This window comes from Colletotrichum gloeosporioides (assembly GCF_011800055.1).
Source record: "Colletotrichum gloeosporioides strain Lc1 chromosome Unknown consensus_17, whole genome shotgun sequence".
Lineage (NCBI taxonomy): Eukaryota > Fungi > Ascomycota > Sordariomycetes > Glomerellales > Glomerellaceae > Colletotrichum > Colletotrichum gloeosporioides.
Window position 1 is genome coordinate 2,471,053 of NW_025544662.1, and position 23,939 is coordinate 2,494,991.

Below are 23,939 nucleotides of genomic sequence, written 5' to 3' on the forward strand. Positions count from 1 at the left end.
AAGGATCAGGCTACATGCGGCGGTCCTGACGGCGATGGACTGTATACGGCTTATATGAGAACGAACTGTCCCGCGTCGACATGAATTACTCCTCGCTTCCTTCGCCCCGGTTCATCGGCCTTGCCGATTATTACCTCGACGGCACAAATGTCTGCCTGCAGCCTCATCAAGAAGATTGCCCGTCGACTCTCCAGGGTTCTCAACAGGCCAGTCGCATAGATTTCAACCTAGACGTACGGCGATATCCTCAATATTTCTCATTGCCAAAAGGGTTTAAATCTCAAGTCATTACTTGTAGATCATTTGCATATATGTATGTTGGAGAGCGATTGTTCTAGAAAGATACGAATGGTTTGAGGACAGTAGCATTTGTCAATCACCATGTCGACATTCATCGTGCATATGCAGTATACGCATCAAGCTAGCACCATACGTTGCATTCCACTCTGTTTGGTCTTGCTGCATTATGAGTACCCAAGAGGGAATGATGGACATCTAATGCAGTGTGTGCTGTACATTATCACGCGGACGAGTGTTGGTTGCGTGGACTCCAACTGCTTTGGGTGCCCCTCAAAAGCAAGCCCCCAAAGATTTGTCAAACAGCCTGTTTTTTAACGTTGAAGACCCAACTTTTGGTTGAGAAGGCTGGCTAAAGTCTTCTTCCACCTTCCTCAAGCCTTATGTTTCCCAGACGCTAACCTCATTGACGAACAGTCACCCGTAAATAGTAGCTTAGAGTTGCTGTTGCTCATGGGTTCAGGGAAGCTGAGCCTGGCTATGGATCCTTTCGGAGACATTTGTCATTATTGGTTCAATCCTGATTGGTCGGAGTCGGGCTCGGTTGGATAGAACGTCGCCAGGCTACTAGTTGCCTTATCGACCCCATTCAACACGACAACCACCATCTCGAAGGAGACATCAACTCTTGAGACCAAGCGGTACAGACAGTGCATTTGATAAGGCTATCAAACACGATGATGAAGAGAGATGAAGTTCAAGCATATATTCCGGAGACCTCCTCCATGGCGGGAGAAATCCTTCGTCTCAAGCGAGCATTGGTGTCCGAAAACGACAAGGCACACTCCTGCGATCATTGCAAAATGGTGACAATGGCGCCTATTCCCCCTCCCAAGATAAGTCGAGTCAACTCCATGGACGTCGAGTTCTTCCGGCTGGATACGACTGTGGAAGAAATCAGGAACCTGTCCGGCCGAAGGTGCACTCTCTGGACCGTCATCCAAGACCAGCTGATGAACATTGAATCAGAGGCAAAGACTCAAGAGAAACAAAGTATAAATACTTGCGAGTTGAACAGAAGCCGTGAACACTGGACAGCAGCGGATGAGGAAGAACTTGCTGCTTCTGTCGACGCGTCTGAAGCGAACGAGTATCCGCGCTTGCGGAAACGCCTTCGTTGGGATCATGGCGAAGTTGCTGGTGACAAGGAAGAACTTCCTGAAGTTCGGAAGAACTTTGTCCGGGTTACCATGGGATATTCTGCTATCAACGATTTTAAGGACAGAAACGTTATGGTGTATGTTGGAATCTTAGTTCCCAAAAGATTGGGCCGGGATGCGAGTTCCGATCCCGGAGAAATCGGACTGACGCAATATTCGACGAGATTTCTCGCTCTTTCCCTTCCAGGTAATTCCCTTCTGGGAACTGTCATTAGATGTTTCAATGCTAAGCTGGACTCAAGGTTATTTCAACAACGCTTCACGAACCTGTGTTGGCTCCCCTGTCAATTTGAATCCGGAAAGTCCAGCTTCGATGGACCTCATACGAAACTGGCTGAGCAACTGTGACATAAATCATGAATGCGGAATAATGGATCTTCCAGATTTCATGCCTTCCATGGTTATCGATGTATCGGACCCTGGTCAAATTCGACTGTTTCGGGTGCCTGAGAACACGAGAGAACGCTACATCGCATTATCCTACTGCTGGGGAGGTGTCTCTCAAGCTATCATGTTGAGAACTGGCAATATGTCTAATTTGACCTCTTCGATCGACTTGCAAAATCTAGATCCAACTATTAGGGACAGCATAATGGTTACCAGGGAGCTGGGATTCAAATTTCTATGGGTCGACGCACTATGTATCATCCAAGATGATTACGACGACAAACTGAAAGAACTGAGAAAAATGGGCGATATCTATCGCAACGCAACCTTTACAATCGTTGCTTCCGCAGCGAAGGATGTCAAGGAAGGGTTCCTCGGGAAGCGGGCTCCGACTTGCGAAACAGCTAGAGACCCAGATGGGCAAGTCCAACCGGTATTTGAAGTCCAGGCCGAAGTTGATGAACCCAAGGGGCACGAGCAGCAAACGATGATACTCATACCGGACAAGCTGGATGAAATGGAGCCCTGGTACGAGAGGGCGTGGACCCTCCAAGAACTGCTCTTTTCCAGACGCCGACTCCAGTACCGCGCCCGGCAGACGACGTGGATATGCCATTGCTCCGAGTCATTGGTTGAAGACTGCGATGGCTGGATCGGGGGCATGGGAAACACCTACCTCAATTACTCTGATCAATACCTCTTCCGAGGGCTTATGGCCTTGTTGCGCGGTGGCGAAAGCGCTCCCCCAAAGACTGAGATTCTGTCGCATTGGTACGACCTCGTGGAAGTGTACTCTGGACGAAAGCTGTCCCATCGAGCCGACCGCTTCCCTGCGATATCGGGCATAGCGAGAGAATTTGCGGCTCTGTTGGAAGATGATTACATGAGTGGCTTCTGGAGGTCTGACTTGGCGAGGGGACTGATGTGGTTCCCTACATTAATGGAAGGTGACGTTGTGTTCGGCCACAAGTCTGGGCCCTCGTGGAGTTGGGCGTCTTTCGAAGGTCGAGCGAGCTGGATGCAGCAAAGACATACCCACTGGCGCCAAAATCAAGACTTTGAGATATTAGGCGACGACATTCAGCCTGTGTCGGAGGTCGAGCCGTTTGGCGAGGTCAAGGTTGCGGAGCTTCGTATTCGGGGCTTGGTTAAGAGCATTTCCATGCCTTCGGCAGATGAGAACGGATTCATACAAAGCGAGGTGGGAGACCAGATCGTAGCGGTTGGGTTCGACTATCCCAACGATGACAGGCTCCAACTGGACTACGCACTGACCCTTGAACTGCTGGTGGTTGTGGACTCTGGCGATTTTGGTGTAGATGGTCTTGTGCTCATGGAGGAAGGGGAGAATCGTTACTCTCGCGTTGGCTTGTTTGAGATGGATAGCATTTGGCCGGTGAAATCTTCAAACCGATGGGAGGAGGAACAAACTCGCGGGAAGAATTCACCAAAGGAGCACCAGGCACGGTTGAGAAGTCTCTGGGGCGAAGGAAGTATCAGGGAGATCGTCCTCATCTAAAATGAACTTGCACTTATTCACTTATGAAGAATGATGTTAGAAATTATCGCTGGTTGAGGAGGTCGCTTTTGCTCTCCCGTCTATAGCGGAGACCAAGAGCGAGGCGACACGGGGACATCGTCCCACCACATTGACTAAAACTAGGGGGCTGAAATTGAAAAGTAAAATAGAATTTGAGCATTTCCAGCGTTGGGACCGGCGCATTGGTACAAAAGTAACGTCAGCTTCCCGCCGGACATTGGCGCCACCGGCAGGTCCCGTAACATAAGCAATAGACTGGTTCTAGAACACTCGTACACTTTAAATCCGAACTAGTGAATCCATCTCTTCCTGGGCCGGCCAAATAATTTGACTGACCTGTCTTCATACCCGGATACCGGCGAGTTTGGGGGAAATGGATGAACTATAATAAGCTTTCGTGTGAACCATGATAAGCTTTGGTGTGATCTATTATAAGCTTTTGCTAAGCTTTTGTGCGTCTCAGCAAGATGGCGCTCGCCAGAACAACAAGTATTATCCATTACACTACGCATGCATGCATAGACAGGCAGGCAGGCAGGGCGGCGTGAACGGATTTGTCTTCGCAGTCTATGGTAAGTATTCGTACAGAGTTTTGCTATCCAGGCAGTATAAGAAATCCATCCGGGCACCAACCACCTGTCCGACCAATGCTGCTCATCGCTCCCCCTGAGGGTGGATTGTGCACTCAGAACCTCCGTGGCTTAGCTAGGACCCTGAATCCGGGAGTGTTCCAGCTTCTACAGGCCATTTCCATGGAGATAAAAAGATCGATGTCATCACCACAGATCAAGTGGACGCCTGCAACTCAATATGAAGAACCAGAATAAGAGAGAGAGAGCACTGCACAAAGACTGTGTTGCTGGGATAAACCGCAGCAGCTGCCTCACTAGAATTATCGGCCGCTCCGGAGGTTTGAAGGTCTTTTCGGATGAACGGCAAAGACTTGGTTGACAGCGATGAACTCTATTGTCTCCAGCAGTTGTTAGTCTGTCTCATCATGTATAGCGGGAGTTCAGTCCAATACCAGCTCCCACGGCTTCCACGACTTCCACGGCTTCCATTCATTTCAATGTCAAAGCCAATCATAAACTCAGACTTTACCGACACAGCCTGCAGAACGACGCACAGCTCACATCAGCCCTGCAAATGAATCTGTCTAAACCTTGTTTTAATTAATTATCGTTCTCTTCATTTCAAACCCGTGTCAACTAGCTTAGCACAGACCAAAGACGGATGTCGCATCCAGAAACTTTCCCCTTTGGGACTTTTTCCTCCGAGGTAGGATATCGTGAAAGTGTCCGTATGAGAACCTGTGGTGATGGTCGCCAGTTAAGATCATCTTTCCGACTACTTAAGGAAGCACCAAGTCCCTCGGGATCAGAGTGGTAGCCATCAGCCCTCAGTATTCCAATCCAAAGACCCACATTCTTTCTCAACCGTCTCCAACCTCCGTCAATCGCTCACAATGAAGCTCACTTCCATCGTTCTCCTCGCGACAGCAACGCTAGTTGCTTCCTCGGCCCTTCCTAAGGACTTGAGTGCGTAGCCAAAGCCGTCCCTTTAGTGTTTTCGCGTCCGCTGACCTTCTAACCCCCGCAGCCGAGAGACAGGCGCCGAAGTGCAAGATTTTCCAGATCTTCAAGTCGCCGGATGCCACATCGGGTGGCGCTCCCAAGTTCGTGGGCACGCCGCAGTGCTGTTGCATAAACGAGCAGTGCCACGTCGTCGACCGAGATGACGGCATCAACACCTCGGCGGATCTCAACGCGAATCTGGCGGGAGACTTCAGAATCATAGATGCCCGCAGCGCCGACAAGGGGAAGATTGGGTCTAACGACATTCGTGGTTCTACCTACACAGTCGGAGCACAGGGAGGCTGCACGAAGTAAAGTAGAGAACCCTGACGATCGTGCTGGGTGGGTGGCATAGCGGTTAGTGCTGAAGGATGTGTGTCTCTGGCATATAGACAATAGAATGCTGCTCTATCTTGTTTCAATATGGCGAAATAGATTCTCAACACTCAGGTCGAATGCGGCCGTATCATCTCCCACCCTGCGTTCTGAATCATCTTCTCGTCGTCATCGCCAGAAGCAGCCGACCTTTTGCATACCCTGAGCTCCCCAAAACGATTGATGCAGAGCTTAACGTTTTAACCTGGCGTCTAGAGGTCGAGCGTGTAGGACTTGACTCTGAGAGGAACGTATGCGATAGGCCGATGGCCGTGATCTCACCTTCAGCCGAGTGTTGCGCAACCACTGAGGCAGGTGGCTTCAGGTCTGACCGCCAACATCTGGCTTTCATAGTTCAGCGATCAAAGTATGAGCTTCTTTCAGAGTGTCGAACGGTAATGCTGACCGAATGATGGATTACGTCTGCTTCACTTGACAATTATCGCGCTTCGGTATTCAGGTTCATCAAATAATGGTCCAATTGAGAAGGTGATAAAGCAGCAAGTTGCAGCTTTAGCAAATGATGTGGCGACGACGGATGCACAGCTTCTCAGATACTGGCTGAATCTCGTTGGGCACACCCATCGCTCTACACTATCGTTGCCGCTGATATACAATATCACATGCATCTTTCTGATTATAGTGATTCGAGATTCAGTCGAAGGCATAAGAAGATATACGAACGCTATTGAGACGTGAATGAGAACGACAACCCACGAAATGTTTCCGGCTTGTTTGAAGTTGTACATACTTAGGTTGGATGGGTAAGACCCAAAACGGTTGCCTGTCACGTTGGAAAATGCCCCCAGAACCATGCGTGGACCCATGAACGCCACAGAGTTGCCGTGATAGACCACTTATTCCATTATTCAGACTAAATGGAAGTCGGACAAGATGGCTGGACAAGAGAAAGCGCTAGCAATTGCCTCACCGAACTGCGCTTCAGATCGCCAAGTATCACTGTCTCAGAGCCAGCCACGATGGAAGTCGGAACCAGAACCGAATGCAAGGAAGGGCAAGCGATATTGCTCTGTCTTTTCATCAATGACTTCTCCGTAGTACTAATGGTTTTATACCCCTTAGGCATGTCGCCCAAACTCATCGCGAACATTGATAAGTATCAAACATGTAGACCGGTCATTCTTTGGTCCTCAAGCTTCCTCATTCCTAAGTGTGATCTCTCATAAAAAGGCGGGCGCAAAAAGTTTCAAGCCTAATAAGATAATCCGGTCTTTGTGGCCTAAGTCTTTTATTTCAGTCTGTGATTAAAATTCTCATTAGTCTAAGTGAACCTAAAGGCATCACAAGCTGATTATGCAAACTTACTGTGAAGTGGCCTACCCATCTAGAGCATTTTCCACCTTCTTCCTTTGTTCATCACTTGCTAGGATAAGCAAGGGATAAGTTCTGCACCTTCATTCTTGCCACGCAGCCTATCACTGCCATTCAGATGTGTAACAGGAAGGCATGAAAGAGCAGGCCCACTACTAACAAAAAAGCGCGATTACCGTCATCATGAAGCATCATGGCCCGCAGCACGCTAATTTATTGCGCTGCGTGAACTGGAACGTCTCTCCCACTTTGCTATTTTATATCCACAACCTGGGACAAAACGGTACTTAAGCACAGCCTCTCGACAATCCAAAATATCACTCAACCAAAACGCAAATACGGCGCCGGCGACTATAGATGAGCGCAGCTCCAGCGCTTGACCTCATACTTCGCTCACATCCTTGCACAGTCTGTAGTTCATCAGCTCACATTCCACACAGAGGATAGATCGCACTGCCTATTGTCGTCCATCATTGTATTTGTATATGCGCAGGAATAAATTTTGGAGCATATCTCTGATGGGAGGACTAGATACCTAAGGAGCAGGCGTTACACCACTTGGCTTTCCCCCCTTGGGAAAAGTTGTGTTCAGATTCCTCCATTTACACGTCCTGCTAAGCACAACAAATTGGTTTGTGGCATTCTTTCTGGCGGCATACTGCCCGAATATATACTGAACCATTTGGCACGTGACCAACTCCAACGACCTGTGACTTTCACCACACTTCTTGTCCGCTTCACTTAGTTAATATAACGTAGTGCTTCCAGACTCATCAAACACATGAGATATCATTCAATCGCTATCTTCTTGCTCAACATGGAGCATTCTTTTGTAAATCCCGCTTCAGTACAATACATCAGTACATCGTCTCGTCCACCTTTTTCTTCCCGTTTCCCCCTCTTTACAACTTGGAGAACACCGTAGGCACGGCCCCGCCCATCTCGACGAGGGTGCTCTTATTCCGTACCCAGGCCTCCAGACCCTTGCGTCCGTTCTCGACACCAACACCGCTCTGCTTCCATCCACCGACAGCCATCTCCGCGGGCGACTCGCCCCACGTGTTGATCCACGTAATACCGGCCTCGAGCTGTGAAATCACCTTGTGGCACTCGTCGACATCTCTGCCGAACACGCCCGCGGCGAGACCCAGCTCCGTCGTGTTGGCGCGGCGCACCGCCTCGTCGACGCTGTCGTACGTCAACACGCACATGACGGGGCCAAAGATCTCCTCCTTGACAATGGTCATCTCGTCCGTGCAGTCGGTGAAGACGGACGGCTGGATCCAGTGGCCGGTCTTGTACGCCGACGGCAGGCCCTTGGGCTGGCTCGTGCCGCCGACCAGCAGCGTCGCCTTGTCCTCCATGACACCCTTGCGGACGTAGGCCTGCACCTTCTCAAGGTGCGTCTTGCTGTTGAGCGGGCCAAAGTTGGTCGCGGGGTCGAAGAGGTCGCCCGCGCGGACGTACTGGATCTTCTCGAGCACAACGCGCTCGAAGTCGGCCTTCATGGCCTTGGGGATGAAGACGCGCGTGCCGTTGGTGCAGACCTGGCCGGAGCTGTAGAAGTTGGCGAGCATGGCGCCGTCGACGGCCTGCTCAACGTCGGCGTCCGGGAGGACGATGACGGGGCTCTTGCCGCCGAGCTCCATGGTCACGTACTTCATGCCGCCCGCGGCGGAGCCGGCGACCTTCTTGCCGGTGCTGACCTGGCCGGTGAAGCTGACCTTGGCGATGTCAGGGTGCGTGGTGAGGGCAGCGCCGACGTCGCCCGCGCCGTAGACGACGTTGAAGACGCCGTCAGGGACGCCAGCCTCCCTGTAGATGGAGGCGAGGTACTCGGCGTGGAGCGGGGTGAATTCGCTGGGCTTGTAGACCATGCAGTTGCCGGCGGCCAGGCATGGCGCGGACTTCCAGAGGGCGATCTGGATGGGGTAGTTCCAGGCGCCGATGCCTGCGCAGACGCCGAGGGGCTCCTTGGTGGTGTAGACCCAGGCGGAGTTCCTCAGGCGGAAGGACTCGCCGTTGAGGCCGCCGCTGGCGACGAGGTTGGCAAAGTACTCGAGGACATCGGCGCCGGTCACGACGTCGACGTACTGAGTCTCTGAGAAGGCCTTGCCGGTGTCGAGGGTCTCGATCTTGGCCAGGTCGTCATTGCGCTCGCGGAGGAGGGCGACAGCCTTGAGCAGAATGCGAGAACGCTCAATGGGGGGCGTGCTGGACCATGAGGGGAAGGCAGCCTTTGCGGCATCGACGGCAGCGTTGATGCCGGAGGACGAGGTAGTGTGGATGGTGCAGACGGGCTTCGCCGTGGCAGGATCGATGGACTGGAAGGTGCCTGGGGATTCCGAGTCCGGTTGGGGCTTCCCCGCATAGAAAGCGTGACGGTCCTGCTGTTGTGGTGCCATTTTCGAGAGATATGGGGGAATAAGGTGCTGCAACTGAAACTTCACTAACAGAAAGACACAAAAGAAGAAGGAATGACAGGCTGATGGATGGGGACGATTGGGTATAGATTTCCGATAATGCGGCAGGCGGTGGACGGACGTGCAAGAATTTGGGAGGGATGGATGTCAGTTGCAGGCAGGCGGTTTGCGCCGGGACTGGGCTGTCGATCGGAGATACGGGGGTCGGAGGTCAACGGTCGCACTCGCGGAAGGCTGAAAATCTGCAGTGCTCAGTGGTGGTCTGCTAGCGAGGAGAGGAAGAAAAAAATCCCACGCAGATCGGCGTGAGATCGGGATCGCGGAGGGCCTCGCCGGTCAGCTGATGATTGAAGGTAAAATCCGCTTTGGAGCTGGGGGTTGCAGATTTGCCGGGAGACCCCTTGTAGATCCGCTCCAGCGGCGGTGTGATGTCATAAGCCATACGTCATTGGCCAAAAATCCACTCGGATGCAACAGTCTCCCACAAAAGAGCCCAGACGAAGGCCAGTGACAGGCGGCGCTCTTTTGAAAGGATGCTCCACTGCAGAAGTTTCAGCCTTCAGGGTCGAACATTGGCAACAGCAGAGAAAAGAAAAAGAATGTCAATCCGGATGAAAGTTTTTTTTCGTGCCTGCGGCATGCATTCAATAGAAGGCTGCAACCGTGGCCTTGAGATCCATCTTCGCCCCGGGTCTGGCCGTAAAGATCGAACGATGTCGCGGCGTGAAGGGACTTGATCACCAAGGGGTCTCCAAGGGTTCAATATGACAGATATCGGTGGTTGGTTGACCGAGGCAGGGTGGTGTGCCATAAACGGACGAGAGATACGGCGACCGAGATAGAAAAGATATCGCTTCGCTGACCATGGCAGATACAGAGATAGGCTGAGCGGCAACGTTCCAGAACCTTTTCAGCCTCGCGTATGCCGAGATATCTCCCCTAACTTATATCTGCCTTGTAGCGGGCGATAAGAAGTTGGGGGTTCATCCGCTCTATCGCCTGACACAATCCAGCAATAAGGCACGGCTTTCAACGCCGTGCCGCCGTGTCACCAGGCACACGACTCTGATAGCGATGGTGTTGCGACACACGACACACACAATACAGGGCCTCGCAGGCGCTGGAGGTGGCCGATGAGAGCAAGCGCAAGGTTGGCTTGGCTGCGAATCCCGGGCTAGACGGCGCGGCGGATGCCCCGGATGAGGTCTACCGCGGTAAACGGTGCAGGCGGCAGCCACTCATTCGATGCCACCTCACCGGGCGCGAGGCGAAGTCAGATCAGACAAGCGAAGCAGACGAGTCGTTGTCGTCAGAGAGAGACAGGGCTGGATGGGGGACGGATAGACTCCGAAAGCCTTAGCGCGGGTGGCCGCATGGGACGCATGGCAGCTTGGGGAATGTCGAGTGCAAGTCTTGCATATGGCCCCGGCAACCAACAACCACGCCGCAGGCGAATGGCTTAATGCATCCTTGTACCGGCGCGGAAAAAATGCGTCTGAAATTAGACGGGTTGGGCCGGGGCGGTCGAGGTGTGGGATGGATATCTAATCGTGGTGAAATGCTGCACTGCAGAACGAGGACAGGACTGCAAAAAGCGCGGGTGGACAATTGCTCGCTGGGTCAACCAGGCAGAGTCGAGACGTCATGATTGGTCTGTGCCGTTGAATTGCTTTGCGGCAGTTGGCTCGCCTCTGGCCATTATTCGTAATTCCTTTGGTCGACGTCGGGCAGTTTCCACTCGGGTGGGTATTCGTAAAGGACTTGGCACTTGACGTCCCCAATCAGGGATTCAAGCGAAGGCGTGCTGAAGCAGCCTCACAGTGCTTGTCCGAGTCGAGCTTGAGGTGTCGAGGTATTTGCCTGCTTTGCTTTCCTGCTTGCTCCCATGAAATTGCTTACGTACGTGGCCAATTCTGCCGAGCCTGGCCTGCAATGTTTTGCCCGCCAATGCAGCAGTTGCAGCGGCGGCAGCAAGGTGGTTGCCCAGCTGTGCGGAATGATATGGGTCCTGTGACCCGTATCGGCCAGTCAGGAAGCTGGGAAGTAAGAAAATCCGTCCCTGATTTCCCTTTTGCTGCACTCGTGCAGGGATGTTTCATACCTGGTGCCCCAGACTTGGGATGGAAGGAGAGACTTTCGGGCGGGACCTGCCACCTGCCTGGTGTATCGCCCGAGGTGCGGAACTGCCTCGCAGAGGAGGAAAAGTCGACGGCAGAGGCAGAGGCAATAAGCTAAGAAGGAAAAAAAAAGAAAAACAAAAAGAGTTGGCAATCGCCATTGTCCAATGGGCCGTCGCCTCCCGCGCTGTTCCGGACTTGGATGCCGCTCGAACCCGGCGAGTCAGTTTCAATGCCTCGAAACCCGCTTTCTCTTCAGGGCCCCGCCACCCACACAGGTGTACCTTCGCGGGGTCCGTCTCCACCACTGATAATCCACCTCCCTGCGCCTGCGCCTGCACCGCGCCGGTACGAAGAGCTCCTGAGGGGCCAAGGGCCAAAAATTCTCAAGACAAGGCCGGACGGTAAGGATGAACCAGCTTCCAACTGTCCAGCTGCGACGCCGACCTCCGTTGATAATAAGCCCGTCGTCCGCTGTCGATCGACACGGATCCGATCCAAGCTCTCTCCTTCCTCGGTGTATCCTCCAAGGCCCAGAATTCCCCAAATCTCACCTCAGACCGCCTTCGAGCCGAGACTCCTAGCTGTACCACCCCTCCATCTCATCCTCATCCTTCGTGTATAACTCAACACCTTTCCCACTCTCTCAATCGCTCTTCTTGCATACTCTGGCCGGGCGCCTTGTTCTGAATACCCTCGCATTGTATCCTACCCTTCCTCCAAAATGACCACCACTCAGCTTCCCATCTCCGACGTCGACAGGTACGACTATGTCGTCGTCGGCGGCGGTACCGCTGGCTGCGTTATCGCGTCGCGTCTCGCCGAGGCCCTCCCCCAGAAGCGCATCCTCTTGATTGAGGCTGGCCCCAGCGACTTCATGGACGACCGCGTCCTTGACCTGCGCAAGTGGTTGAACCTCCTCGGAGGTGAGCTCGACTACGACTACGGCACCACCGAACAGCCCATGGGTAAGCTCCCCCCTCCACTCGCAATCTCACGATAAGCTCCGCGCTGGGTTCGTCCCATCGTGAGCTATTGAATGTCAGGACAAAAACGGCTCACACCAATTGCGCACAGGCAACTCTCACATCCGTCACTCCCGCGCCAAGGTCCTGGGTGGCTGCTCATCACACAACACCCTCATCTCCTTCAGGCCCTTTGAGTACGACTTGAAGATCTGGCAGTCGCTGGGTGCCCACGGCTGGACCTTCCACGACTTCATGCGCGTCATGGACAAGCTGCGCAACACCGTCCAGCCCGTCCACGCCCGCCACCAGAACGAGCTCTGCCTTGACTGGGTCAACTCCTGCTCCTCCGCCCTCGACATCCCTATCCTCCACAACTTCAACAAGCACATCGCCCAGGACGGCGCCCTGAAGCAGGGTGTTGGTTTCTTCTCCATCTCCTACAACCCCGACGACGGCCGCCGCTCCTCCGCCTCCGTCGCCTACATCCACCCCGTCCTCCGCGGCGACGAGAAGCGCCCCAACCTCACCATCCTTACCAACGCCTGGGTTTCTAAGCTCAACGTCAAGGGCGACACCGTCACTGGTATCAACCTGACCCTCAACGATGGCTCCAAGCGCACCATCACCGCCAAGAAGGAGACCATCCTCACCGCTGGTGCCGTTGACACCCCCCGCCTGATGCTCCTGTCTGGTATCGGCCCCAAGCAGCAGCTCCAGGACCTCGGCATCCCCGTCATCCACGACCTGCCCGGTGTCGGTGAGAACCTCCAGGACCACCCCGAGTCCATCATCATGTGGGAGCTCAACCAGCCCGTCCCTCCCAACAAGACCACCATGGACTCCGACGCCGGTATCTTCCTGCGTCGCGAGGCTCCCAACGCTGGCAGCAAGAAGACCTTCTTCAACCCCGACGGCATCCCCGACGGTGACATCGCCGATGTCATGATGCACTGCTACCAGATCCCCTTCACCCTCAACACCGGCCGCCTCGGCTACGACGAGCCCAAGGAGGGCTACGCCTTCTGCATGACCCCCAACATCCCCCGCCCCCGCTCCCGCGGCCGCCTCTTCCTCACCTCCCCCGACCCTAACGTCAAGCCCGCCCTTGACTTCCGCTACTTCACCGACGAGGAGGGCTACGACGCTGCCACCCTCGTCTACGGCATGCGCGCTGCCCGCAAGGTCGCCGAGCAGGCTCCCTTCAAGAACTGGATCAAGCGTGAGGTCGCCCCCGGCCCCAAGGTCAACACTGACGAGGAGCTCTCCCTCTACGCTCGCCGCGCCGCCCACACCGTCTACCACCCCTGCGGCACCACGAAGATGGGCGACGTCCGCAAGGACCCGCTCGCCGTTGTCGACGAGCGCCTCAATGTCAAGGGCCTCAAGCGGGTCCGCATCTGCGACGCCGGCGTCTTCCCCACTATCCCCACCATCAACCCCATGCTCACCGTGCTTGGTGTCGCCGAGAAGGCCGCCGAGTTCATCATCCAGGAGGCCCAGGAGACTGCCCGTCTGTAAAAAAATCTATCATCATATGAAAGCGGATATATATGAGTATGGAAAAAATGTTATGCAAAAGAGGAGGAGTCACATTTCTCTCAGAAAAGCATCTTGTTACCAATTATTTGTTTTAAGTTAGAGCTAGCTATCAGGCATTATACCAATGATATCACGACACGACCATTTATGGCAAGCAAATATTCTCTCTCATGAATGTCTTCAATTTGCACTGTATGGGTGAAGCATAAACATGACTGTCGTCCTCCGAGACACGCTACGCAAAGCCGAGGTTGAGCAGAGCCCACATAAATCCACCGCGATCGAGGGAGCATGAAAGATTTTTCTGTTGAATAGGAAACGGGGATTTTCGAGATGCGGAAATAAGGGGATTTTGTGGATAAGTATCCGCGCGATCGCAAAGGGTGCATGGAGATCGAGGGGCCCGGTTTTCTACGTGTCGTGGAGATGGGGGGCCGCGTCGGAACATTGGTCCCGAGATGCATGGCGTCGGTCGTTTCTCTTGTCGGTGAACTTTTGACATATGCCAAGATGGGCATTGGTCATTGGTGAATCTTTTCGCAATGTCGATCCAGATGAGGTCTAGAAGAGGCGGGATTCTTTTTGCTGGACACCTGACTTCAGTTGTCTGCTGAGCTAGGTGACCACGTTATTCGCTTGTTTGGCGGGAGAAGGAAAGCCAAGCTTTCCATAAACTGACATGAAATCGACGATCAGCAGCCTAAAGACCCTACGTGCATGAGCGAACGGCAGCGGCCTGAATCCTTTGGGCTTTGCTCTGGTGCTTGGCAACACCCCCTGAGGTCCGGAGGAGATTTTTGATGTACTTCCATTGGTCTGCGACACTGGATCCCTTCTTCTCAAGGTATTTGGGGGTTATTTATTTGCTGGACGTGTGGTAGAGATGATGTGTGATACCTGCTCGATTTGGGTGGGTTGGGTGGTTGTGATTGGGTGAGTGAGTGAGGCTGATGTTGGATTGCGGTGGCGAGGGAGGGGTGGGCAGGGAGGAGAAGTCCGGGTTCTTGGGGGTGGGTTACGCCGGTGTACCTCACAGAATGTTTGGCTTGCTTTCAGTGCTCGATTACATGATCCGTAATGTATTCTGAGGCGCTTACGAGGGCATCTGTGACGGGTGATTGATTGATTATTCTCCTTCAGAAACATTAAGGAAGTTGACTATATACTTTCCTGGCTCCCAGGTTGTACATTTCCTGCTGCCTTGTTGGTGCTATATATATTAAGCCTACGCTCGTAACCGTGGACTTGAAAAGGCAGCAATAGGTCCTCCAACTGTAGTTGGGTCCAAGCAATGAGCCTTTCTACTGCACCTCGGTGTAAAGAGACAGGGAAGATACACCACACCTGCCTAACTGGGTGAGTTTGAGTCTGCGTTTCGACGTGTCACTGGGGCTTTCCTTCTGTTTGGATGGGCGTATTTGATGAATAAAGTTAAGACGACGAAGTTGGAGGATGAGAGGACCAAGTCGGCTGTCACACAAGACGAGGAAGAGTGATGTGCGTAGGATTGCGGGTGAGAACTATAGCTCGGCCCTGTTTACTCACTAATGCTAAACTCAATAGCCATCGGCCTAATTTTGTCGCGTGCGGTACGACCACATAGGCTTTGTCTCTCGACTTTATGTGTGTCCCAAGCTACGATGGTGCCCTAGTGTCTTGTCACGTTGCCGAAACTATATATGCAAGCTCATGTTCAACAGAGTTGTGTATGCAAGCCAGTGATGTCCAAATGTTGAGCCATAGGCAAATGTCTCCGTCCCATCTGAGGACTTAGAGTGACAGAGAAGTAGTAGGGCGAAGATGCCTCCAAGGTAAACCGCAACAGCACAAAGGGACTCTAAGATGATCTTTCTGTTATTTTGTATGAATAATTTTTGGACGGGGAGGTGGAAGCACGGCGAGCGCTGGATGAGATGTTGTGCGAAATGAGGGGGAAACACCGACTTCATAGGAAAAGGGACTGTGCAGGTGAGCTGAATATGTCACTTGGCTCAATAACAGCTGCAACCGTGGATATTGGAGCCCCATTGGTGCGTGTGGTATGATGACAAGGGTTTTCGGCCTGGTGCTTTTATACATCTCTAAGCTGCATGTGAGCTAACAATACATTGTTAGTCGCAACTAGACAGCCACCGTCCTAGTAAGCTAAAATTTAATTGAGAGCATCGGTCGTTCAGTCCCAGTTTGAAGGCAGAGCAAGTGGAGAGAACAGGAGGAGCTACATACGCAACTATGAGCAGGAGACAATGTAAATTAGCTGTGCTATGTTGCAAGATCCATACAGACGACGTCTTCCAGATGTAGCATAATATAGCTCGCTTTAATGATTTATAAGGGAATACAGGGCAGATCAAGAAACAGGACAGGATTCACGGGTAGTTGTCGGGATTTTGCGATGATGTTGTCAGATCTGCTCATATGTTTGTCTTGTATCGTGGCCACTTGGGAACAATCATGATAATGGCATGGTTGAAAACGCAAAAGATTTCGTCGAGCAATCTTTGACAGAAGATTTATTTCGCCAGACACGGTTGTTTTATTATACATAAGTCTCAACACCTTATGATGTATTTCAGATCTGGTAAATGTCAACGTGAAATGGTGCTAGGGACACCTTGACCACGATGCTGTGGTCTCAGGCATTGGCCTCCGCCCGTCTGGAATGCTTTTGTTTGACACTTATTTAAGAAGATGATCTTACTACTCATAAACTATCAGGGACACAATGTTGCAACCCATTACAACGCAGTATTTCAGTGCTCTGATGAGTTCAATATTGTATCTTTAAATTGCGCTCTACAGGTTGAGGCAATAGACACAATGAGAACGCGGAGCTTGACTTGTTAGTCAGAGGATGTTGTTCCCATGTGAGTATTCAGAAGAAATATGCTAAAAACAGGAAGACGGTAGAACGGCACTTTGCCAGGGTACTGAGAGTGCCCAGTGGAAGGGGGAGCAGGACGAGTGTTCGGTCGGAAGGGTGAAACAACCGTAGGAGCATTCACTTTTCAAGACAAAGATAACAAATACCGTTGAATTGATTGCTGTCTTCTGTAGCGTTCTTACGGGAGCAATAAATACCTGCAGCTTGGGCATTCTTCATGATAAATCAGCTCTAGGAATAATCCCAACATCAACAGCAATTGTGACGGCAAGGATCTATCATTTTGAAGGTGCGTTGAGACGGATGACTGCCTTAAGACTTGAGCGAGGCCCAGTGTAATGATTTCGGATCCCAAGCGACGAAGTAACGACAAACCCCAAGAATCATCTGGATACAGCGCAACTCGCATGATGTTTTGCGGTGAGCCTGAGAGTGGATGCCATTATCCTGTTGCCTGGTGGTATCCACTATCCCAAACTTTACGATGACAACGGAAGTAGGGATATCGAATCCAGCTTTTTTAAGGGAAGCAACGTATAAGAGCATAAAATCATCAACATGGATGCTAGCTTATGGCAACATTACTCCAGTACTCCCGATCCGCGACATGTCTCAGCAGCAAGAAAACACATTATGCAGAAAGTCTGTTGACATTGTAGATGTAACCGCACATGCGGTACCCGCTGATTAGGCAGAAGCCGAGAACCGAAGTCCCAAAGCCCTGCAGGGCTGCTCCGCTCCCGGCCCAGGCCGAAGTGGCATGCTGGCCGGAGGTCTTGGACTAAATGGATAGCAGCCCGTTCATTCCAACTCGCTCCGATATGCCCATTCAATACCCAATCCAAATTAGTAGCCGCTGATTGGACACATTCGCACACTTAGAGTTGTGATGTCCTACAGGGCTACCATGCGCGCCGGCTGACGTGAGGGACTGCAGTGGGTCGGCCCGCTCAACTTGATCCTTCAAGCGGACGAATACGAACGGTTCAGTCAACAACGTACATAGTCCGAGCTGTGAAGACGGATATTGTGGATAGAGTCCAGTGTGGTTAATGGAGTTTTCTTCACCAAAGTCCCTTTTGAATGTTGACTGAATCTAACAGAATCGGGAATCTCGTATGTGCACATTCGGATAGGGGGTATTTAAATGTGTAGTCGTGTCGCTCGATGTGCTGCCACTCTTCTCCCTTCCACAGCATAGTCCAAGAACTCTACGAGAACCATCAGATCGCCTTAGTTCTTAATATTCCCAACAACCAAAATGGTCAAGTTCACCGCCTCTATTCTCGCTCTGGCCATGGCTGCCGCCGTGACAGCCGCACCGGCCCCGTCCTCTGAGACGACCTTCTCTTTCGCTTCATGGGTCGAGGACATCATCGCCAACCCTGACACGGCTCTCAGCCCCGAGCAGGCCGTTGCGGCGGCCAACTCTGCCGCCCTCGTCTCCTCTGCTGGCGGGCTCACCAAGAGAGCCGAGTGCGTAGCCAGCTACAAGGATGCTCCGGTACGAACATTAGACTACGACCCAGTCGGCCTTTGGAAGCCCATGCTAACATGTATCTCTCTCTGTGTGTAGTCCGCAGATGCCGCGGCTTGTCTCGACGATCTCGCTCGCAAGGGGGCCGCAGGCACCAACTGCGTTGTTGCGCAGTCACAAATCCAGATGTGCCGAATCGGAGGCGCTCAGCTCATTAGCACTAGAGGCAACACCGGCACATATACTGTGAACTGGTAAGTAAAACACCCGGTCAGGGGCATTTCATGATGCCATGGACCGTTTTCCATCCAGGACAGGTGCTGACTGATGTATAGCAACGAAATTGCCCGTACCGGAGGGCTCATCTTCGACTCATGCTACCGCGCCGACAACACCGTGAAGGGCAAGGAGTACGTTGCCGCTAACAGAAACATCCAGGTCAATATCCTGGGAATCTAAGTGACTGCATCGGTGCCGGTCTCAAACAACGAGATGCAGCCTTGCCAAGGAGTAGAGTCGACGGACTTGACCTAGTGTCCCGAGGGTATCTGAAACGGAGTCATGATGAAGGAGAGTGAAATTCAGTTCATGAAGTTTGGTAAAATCAATCAGAAGTTGTTACATGTATATACTACAGTGTGAGAAGCTAGAATCGGCTTCTAGTACATACATCAATCAGAAAGTTCGTTGCAAGACCTCGCGGGTAATTATTCCTTGCTGCACATCTATTTTGTTGACACCAACCGCCGCTCATGTTCACGATGATCCCCACAGCTTAAGCTCTCGAGGCGCGCCTAGGAATGCCAGTTTCGTTTCAGAAGCTCTGAGCTATAACATCAGATACAGAGCTTAGAGCAACAAGGGAATTTAGAAGATAACATCTTAAGCATCAATTTCGTGCAATAAAATCGAATGTGAATGCAGAAATAGTCGTAGAGAGGTACTGGAATAGTAGTTAAGTACCTACCATCTTAGAGTGTAGAGATCGCATGGGAGATGCGGACATTTGAAAAGTTCCGCGGATGGCTCCGTCGGAGTATTGTGACGTAGATATAAATTATCCGTGATCAGTTTCTATTTTACTTTTGCCTTTGCGTTTGCGTTATTGTCCAAATCAACCTGGGTTTCTCCGTGTTTGCGATGCTGTCGGATTTGAATCTTTCTTCCCTTCTAAGTTTTATTCTTCGCAGTTTGCCGCCTGGAGGCGCACCTTGTTGACTGCCGTATGACTCTCGGATTGGACACTACAACCAGCCGTGCTTTCACATGTCTGACGGCTTGTCCAAGCTGTGCCACCCTAGCTGGTTGACGCATTTTCTACCGATGGGAAAGCAGTGAAACAAGTTCTCCAATAAACCCAAGAAGTTTGATCGAGGCATGCAATCAGTAATGCTTTTTTCAACGCCAGACTCGGTTTCGGGTCCATGGTGAGTGAGCTTACGGAGTTCGTTGGCGGTAACACGTTAACACAATGGATGCTAATATTCTCGCTTAAATGCCATTGAACGTGTACAGTCGTCTCGCTTATGGCAACACATTTGGATGCAGCTGCGATTGCTTACAGAAAGAAACACTGATTATTTGTGACAAAACTCAAGCTGCGGTTAGTACTCTGAACAAGACAGCCATCTCGCACTGGTGCTTCTGTTCGAAGCCACGTTCATGGAGTTCCGGAGTTTATGGCAAGATCCCGTCTTCAAGCAGCGGTGTGCGTAGCAGCGCTAGGTACGAGTCGGTCGGAGAATGCCGGCCAACGGCGACCCGAGATAACCGATGGCAACGGACAGGGCAAAAAGGCTCACACTGATTCATGTCTGAGGCACGTTCATCTATTTCACTTTCTCGAGGAAATTTGACACCGCGAATCAGGTGGATGAAATATCACATCAATTGCCGGTTATGGAAAACATGAAAAGGCGGCAAGTTGGTCCTATTTACGCGGATTGCGGCTGCTAACAAACTTTGAAGGCATAAGAACCACTGTCTTGGCCATCGTCACTGAGCAGTTTTCTTGAATATCAAAGCTCGACCAACATTTCAGATAGCTTAAACAGCCATGAAGGTCTATCAGCTCGCGGCTTTGCTGTCCTTCGTAAGAATCAACCCGAAAAGCCTTGGTCGTGCGTGACGGTCTAACATGTGGGTTTTAGAGCACCTACTTGAGCGGAGCATCCGCTGCGTATTGCAACAACAGCCCATCTCTTATTTGGCAATGTTTGAGATCTGACAACTCCAACTCTGGGTACACCGCATCATGCTGTCCCGGAGGTAGTTACCAACAAGACGGCGCTGTGAGTATCTCATGCAAAGATGAACTTTTAGTAACATAGGCTCTAACAGGGGATTAAGTGCTGCACTGAGAATTGGCAAGCTTTCAAGTCTTGCTGCACTGCGCATCCTGGTTACTGGGCTGCTAACGGCTAAGAGTAATGAACTACTGGTCTTTGTTTTAGCCTGCACCACATCTGACGGAGAATCTTTGCGTGTTCGAATGACAGAAGGTGCTGAGATGGAAGTCCTGGGCCAGAAGCTACGTGTGAAGATATCCCGTGGGCGGCGGACGAGAGAGCACTCAGAACGGGTCTTTGCGGACGAAGACCGTGTGTTTCTCGGCATCCGGTACCCGAGCGCCCCGAATCTTTGATCGTTTACCCTCAAAGCATTAGCTAGTAAACAGGCGTTTGCGAGGAAAATAATGTCATATCGCTCTTATAACGTTATGTCTTCTCCTTTGCTAATCCCATGAACTCGGCATCAATCATGAATGAATTAGGGGCCCAATGATAACTCCTTAGCTCGCTTGGCAAACAAGATTCCCAATTGACAGAGGTTTCTTGTCAGAATCAGGAACTATTTCGCCGAATTTCTCCATAGTAATGGGGCCGCGATGGAGCATCATCTGCGGGCAGCAACTGCTGGTAAACTCTGTCACAGATCCCTCAACATTTGGCCAAGGGTAGATAAATCAGAATAATGAAAACCTTCATCATGGTGATCACCTTTCACATGCACTTCTCTTTATCTGTAAAGTTCTGATCAGCCCAAGATGCGACACTCGCCACGAGCCTTCCTTCTAAGCCTTATCGCTCTTGCAGGAGCGTCTCCCGTGTCTCATAACTTCAACATCACCCTCTTGAATAACGTGGGCTTTACCCTCTCAAAAGGGGAAGCGGCGTCATGTGTCACTAGAGAGGTACAAATTCCGATAAGGTTTGAGGCCGAGGAATCGTTGTTCGAAACGAATACAGACTCATTGTCAGTCACCGACTTCGTTTTTAACGTCAGCACGACCGACCCCAACCGCATAATGGACTTCTCTGAGGGAACTACCTTGATTTAGAAGACTTATGGAATATGGGTTAAATACTGCGCTCCCTCGTCTGGCCTGCCAAGCAGTGTCGACAGAGCTATTCAGATTCTCACCCATGGTGGTACGCTTGATCATACTAATTGGGACTTCGCCCCTGGATACAGCTACGTAGACGTGGCCACACGGGTGACATGATCACTCTCAGCTATGACCGCCTTCGAACAGGTCTCTCAGAACATCCTGACCCTTTGCTTGAAGTACAAACCCCTGTTTCCGTGGAGGTTCTGCACCAGCTGGTTACCATGCTCCGCTCTGGCTCGTTCGGTCCCCGCTTCAGCAAGGTGGTCGCAGTCCGTCATTCAATTGGGGGCAAGGCAACTGAAACGGTGATGTCAAAGTACCCTAGTGATTTTGTCGCCATCATGCACACTGGCTACGCATACGAGAATGCGGCTGGGGCTGGCAGTGTTGTTGCAACTGGATTTGGATCGCCGTGGGGTGTTAACCGTCTGCAACACCTACCTGATGGCTACCTTGTGCCCAAGTCTGCAGAGGGTATTCACATTTGTTTCTTCAAGTATCCCAATTTCAATCCCCAGAGTAAGTCGGCTTCATAAATACGGAAAGAAAGCAAGACGGGCTGACCCCAACAGTTCTCACAAACGGTCAGGCAAATGCAGACTGAGTCAATGGGCGAGATGCGCATCCCGCCTAGCAGCTCTTTCTGGTGCAACTTGACTGTCACGAACAGCTATCGCTCACCAGTCCTGGTGATCCTCGGAGAGCACGACTACGTCGTGTGTGGGCAGTCTTGTGTCACGCCGCAAAACCTGGCCGCCCAAACCCTGGACACCGCGTATGCTAGCGCTAATCAGAACCTGAGCGAGGCGTGGATCTCTCCAGGTGCTGATTATATTTGTCACGCTCACTTAAATGCGCCTGCTGTTTCGGCTGGAATGGTCAATTCGGTTAAGAACTTGGGCTGGAATACTTGATTCTGCTGATCGGACCAGATAACGGGAATGGGTTAGTGTGGCTTTGTAGAGCTTTGCTCCATCGTGATCATTGCCAAGAAACGTGACTTCCAATGAGACGTATCTTCTTCATAGCAATTTCAAGCTCTCAAATCCAGTTGGTGCATGCCTGTGATTTATGGATATGTTACGAGATTCCATCCTTCTTGAAAAAGGGTTGTGTTCTTGACGATAGGCTGATAGTTCAAGAGCACATGCTGACTGTAACGCTTTTACACGCAGGATGTCCGCCAAGCCTCACAATATCAATGCATCGTTGAATTCTAACCTTGAAGTTGCATTCGCTATGGAGCAGAGCGTCCGTCAGTGGATTTCATCATTGTTGTGTCAGCAGGCTGCATGACTGCACGTGTGAAGCCAATAAATCCGTAAATCCGAGATCGTAGAACACATGGAGTGAAATGTCACTGATGTGTAAGCGAAAGAATCATGACCTGAGTCTTTGCCTAAGCGGAGTCAGGACACGGCAGTATTCAGTAATTAGACCGTGCGATCCGCAGTCCTACCAAGCTGACATTTCATCCGCCGCATTTCGGCCGAATTACAGTTGCTGTCCGGCTGCCAAGCAGTCAGAGTAGAGGGGCATTTCAAAGCTGTGTCTTCTCTGTGTACCTCGCGACTTCGCTTTCCGACTTTCGGATCACGGTCACTTTTATGGTTCTGAATCGCATCAAATCAAAAAATGAGACCCTATGGAATTCGCACATCATGAAGGATCACAAATGATGCAATCGTAATTGGGCGTTTAGTACATACATACAAATCTGAAAAGTTCCATTCTTTTCTAATCTTCTGGAATTGCGTCTAGCGTATTCAAAGAGGGTGTTCCAGAACAATCTTCTCGAAACTGAACTCTCCTGCAGCAGATCTTTCCATCGCTCCAATTCCCGCTTGAGCTCCCTTGACGATTGTAAGGCGAGGGATGCGCAAGCAATCTCTATGATGTTGTACAAGCCAGTCCATCGCCACCCTTACTCGGTGCGGAAACTCGGGGCTCTGAGCCCCTTCCATGAAATTCATGTCGCCGTGAGGTCTCCAGCACAAGGCGTGCTTGTAGGCTGGGTCTTCCGAGATGGGCAGTACGGAAACCAGCTTCAGATCCTCGGTTCTGACCCTTTTGCGACACAGCAACGTTTGGCGAGGAAAGGAGAGCTTTCTCTGAAAGGTGGACGTTCCGCTGGAGGCGACAGGGGATCGGCTCCAGTGACGACAGCGTCAAATAGAACAGAAAAATCACCTGAATAAGTCTTCTCGGCTGCTGATTGAATGTCGCGTACAACTTCGGGGTTGCTGTAGTCAAAGCATTGTGTTGCTCCGAGCCCCATACATGTAAGCCCGTCGTGATTGCGTGGCGATGCCATAACAGAGATCGAGCCAAATCCCATTGCCTTGGCAATCTGAATCGTTGCCATCCCAACTCCGCTAGGGCCGCCCCAGATGAGAATCGACTGGTTGGTCGGTTCGCTTCCCTGGATCCCAGCCACCGGAAAACCAAACTCGAGACAATTGAGCAGACCATCGA

The 23,939-nt window shown here is 51.6% G+C and overlaps 7 protein-coding genes across 7 annotated transcripts; 6 read left to right on the forward strand and 1 right to left on the reverse strand.

Moving 5' to 3' along the window:
* Window positions 1-1,109: 1,109 nt before the first annotated feature.
* On the forward strand, window positions 1,110-3,363 carry GCG54_00011567 (uncharacterized protein; the record flags this gene model as incomplete). The annotated part of the gene is made up of 2 exons (XM_045411469.1): window positions 1,110-1,644; window positions 1,841-3,363. 2 exons carry the CDS (start codon window positions 1,110-1,112, stop codon window positions 3,361-3,363), a joined length of 2,058 nt encoding a protein of 685 aa, XP_045268527.1.
* A 1,486-nt stretch (window positions 3,364-4,849) lies between these two features.
* On the forward strand, window positions 4,850-5,273 carry GCG54_00011568 (uncharacterized protein; the record flags this gene model as incomplete). The annotated part of the gene is made up of 2 exons (XM_045411470.1): window positions 4,850-4,922; window positions 4,984-5,273. The coding sequence occupies 2 exons, from the start codon at window positions 4,850-4,852 to the stop codon at window positions 5,271-5,273; spliced, it is 363 nt and encodes a 120-aa protein (XP_045268528.1).
* Window positions 5,274-7,567: 2,294 nt separating this feature from the next.
* Window positions 7,568-9,070, reverse strand: GCG54_00011569 (NAD/NADP-dependent betaine aldehyde dehydrogenase; the record flags this gene model as incomplete). Its single annotated transcript, XM_045411471.1, has 1 exon — window positions 7,568-9,070. The coding sequence occupies one exon, from the start codon at window positions 9,068-9,070 to the stop codon at window positions 7,568-7,570; it is 1,503 nt and encodes a 500-aa protein (XP_045268529.1).
* Window positions 9,071-11,929: 2,859 nt separating this feature from the next.
* Window positions 11,930-13,691, forward strand: GCG54_00011570 (Choline oxidase; the record flags this gene model as incomplete). Its single annotated transcript, XM_045411472.1, has 2 exons — window positions 11,930-12,173; window positions 12,283-13,691. 2 exons carry the CDS (start codon window positions 11,930-11,932, stop codon window positions 13,689-13,691), a joined length of 1,653 nt encoding a protein of 550 aa, XP_045268530.1.
* Window positions 13,692-17,857: 4,166 nt separating this feature from the next.
* Window positions 17,858-18,532, forward strand: GCG54_00011571 (uncharacterized protein; the record flags this gene model as incomplete). The annotated part of the gene is made up of 3 exons (XM_045411473.1): window positions 17,858-18,100; window positions 18,173-18,327; window positions 18,409-18,532. The coding sequence occupies 3 exons, from the start codon at window positions 17,858-17,860 to the stop codon at window positions 18,530-18,532; spliced, it is 522 nt and encodes a 173-aa protein (XP_045268531.1).
* A 1,597-nt stretch (window positions 18,533-20,129) lies between these two features.
* On the forward strand, window positions 20,130-20,497 carry GCG54_00011572 (uncharacterized protein; the record flags this gene model as incomplete). The annotated part of the gene is made up of 3 exons (XM_045411474.1): window positions 20,130-20,165; window positions 20,224-20,364; window positions 20,423-20,497. The coding sequence occupies 3 exons, from the start codon at window positions 20,130-20,132 to the stop codon at window positions 20,495-20,497; spliced, it is 252 nt and encodes an 83-aa protein (XP_045268532.1).
* A 1,188-nt stretch (window positions 20,498-21,685) lies between these two features.
* Window positions 21,686-22,378, forward strand: GCG54_00011573 (uncharacterized protein; the record flags this gene model as incomplete). Its single annotated transcript, XM_045411475.1, has 2 exons — window positions 21,686-21,983; window positions 22,149-22,378. The coding sequence occupies 2 exons, from the start codon at window positions 21,686-21,688 to the stop codon at window positions 22,376-22,378; spliced, it is 528 nt and encodes a 175-aa protein (XP_045268533.1).
* Window positions 22,379-23,939: the final 1,561 nt, after the last annotated feature.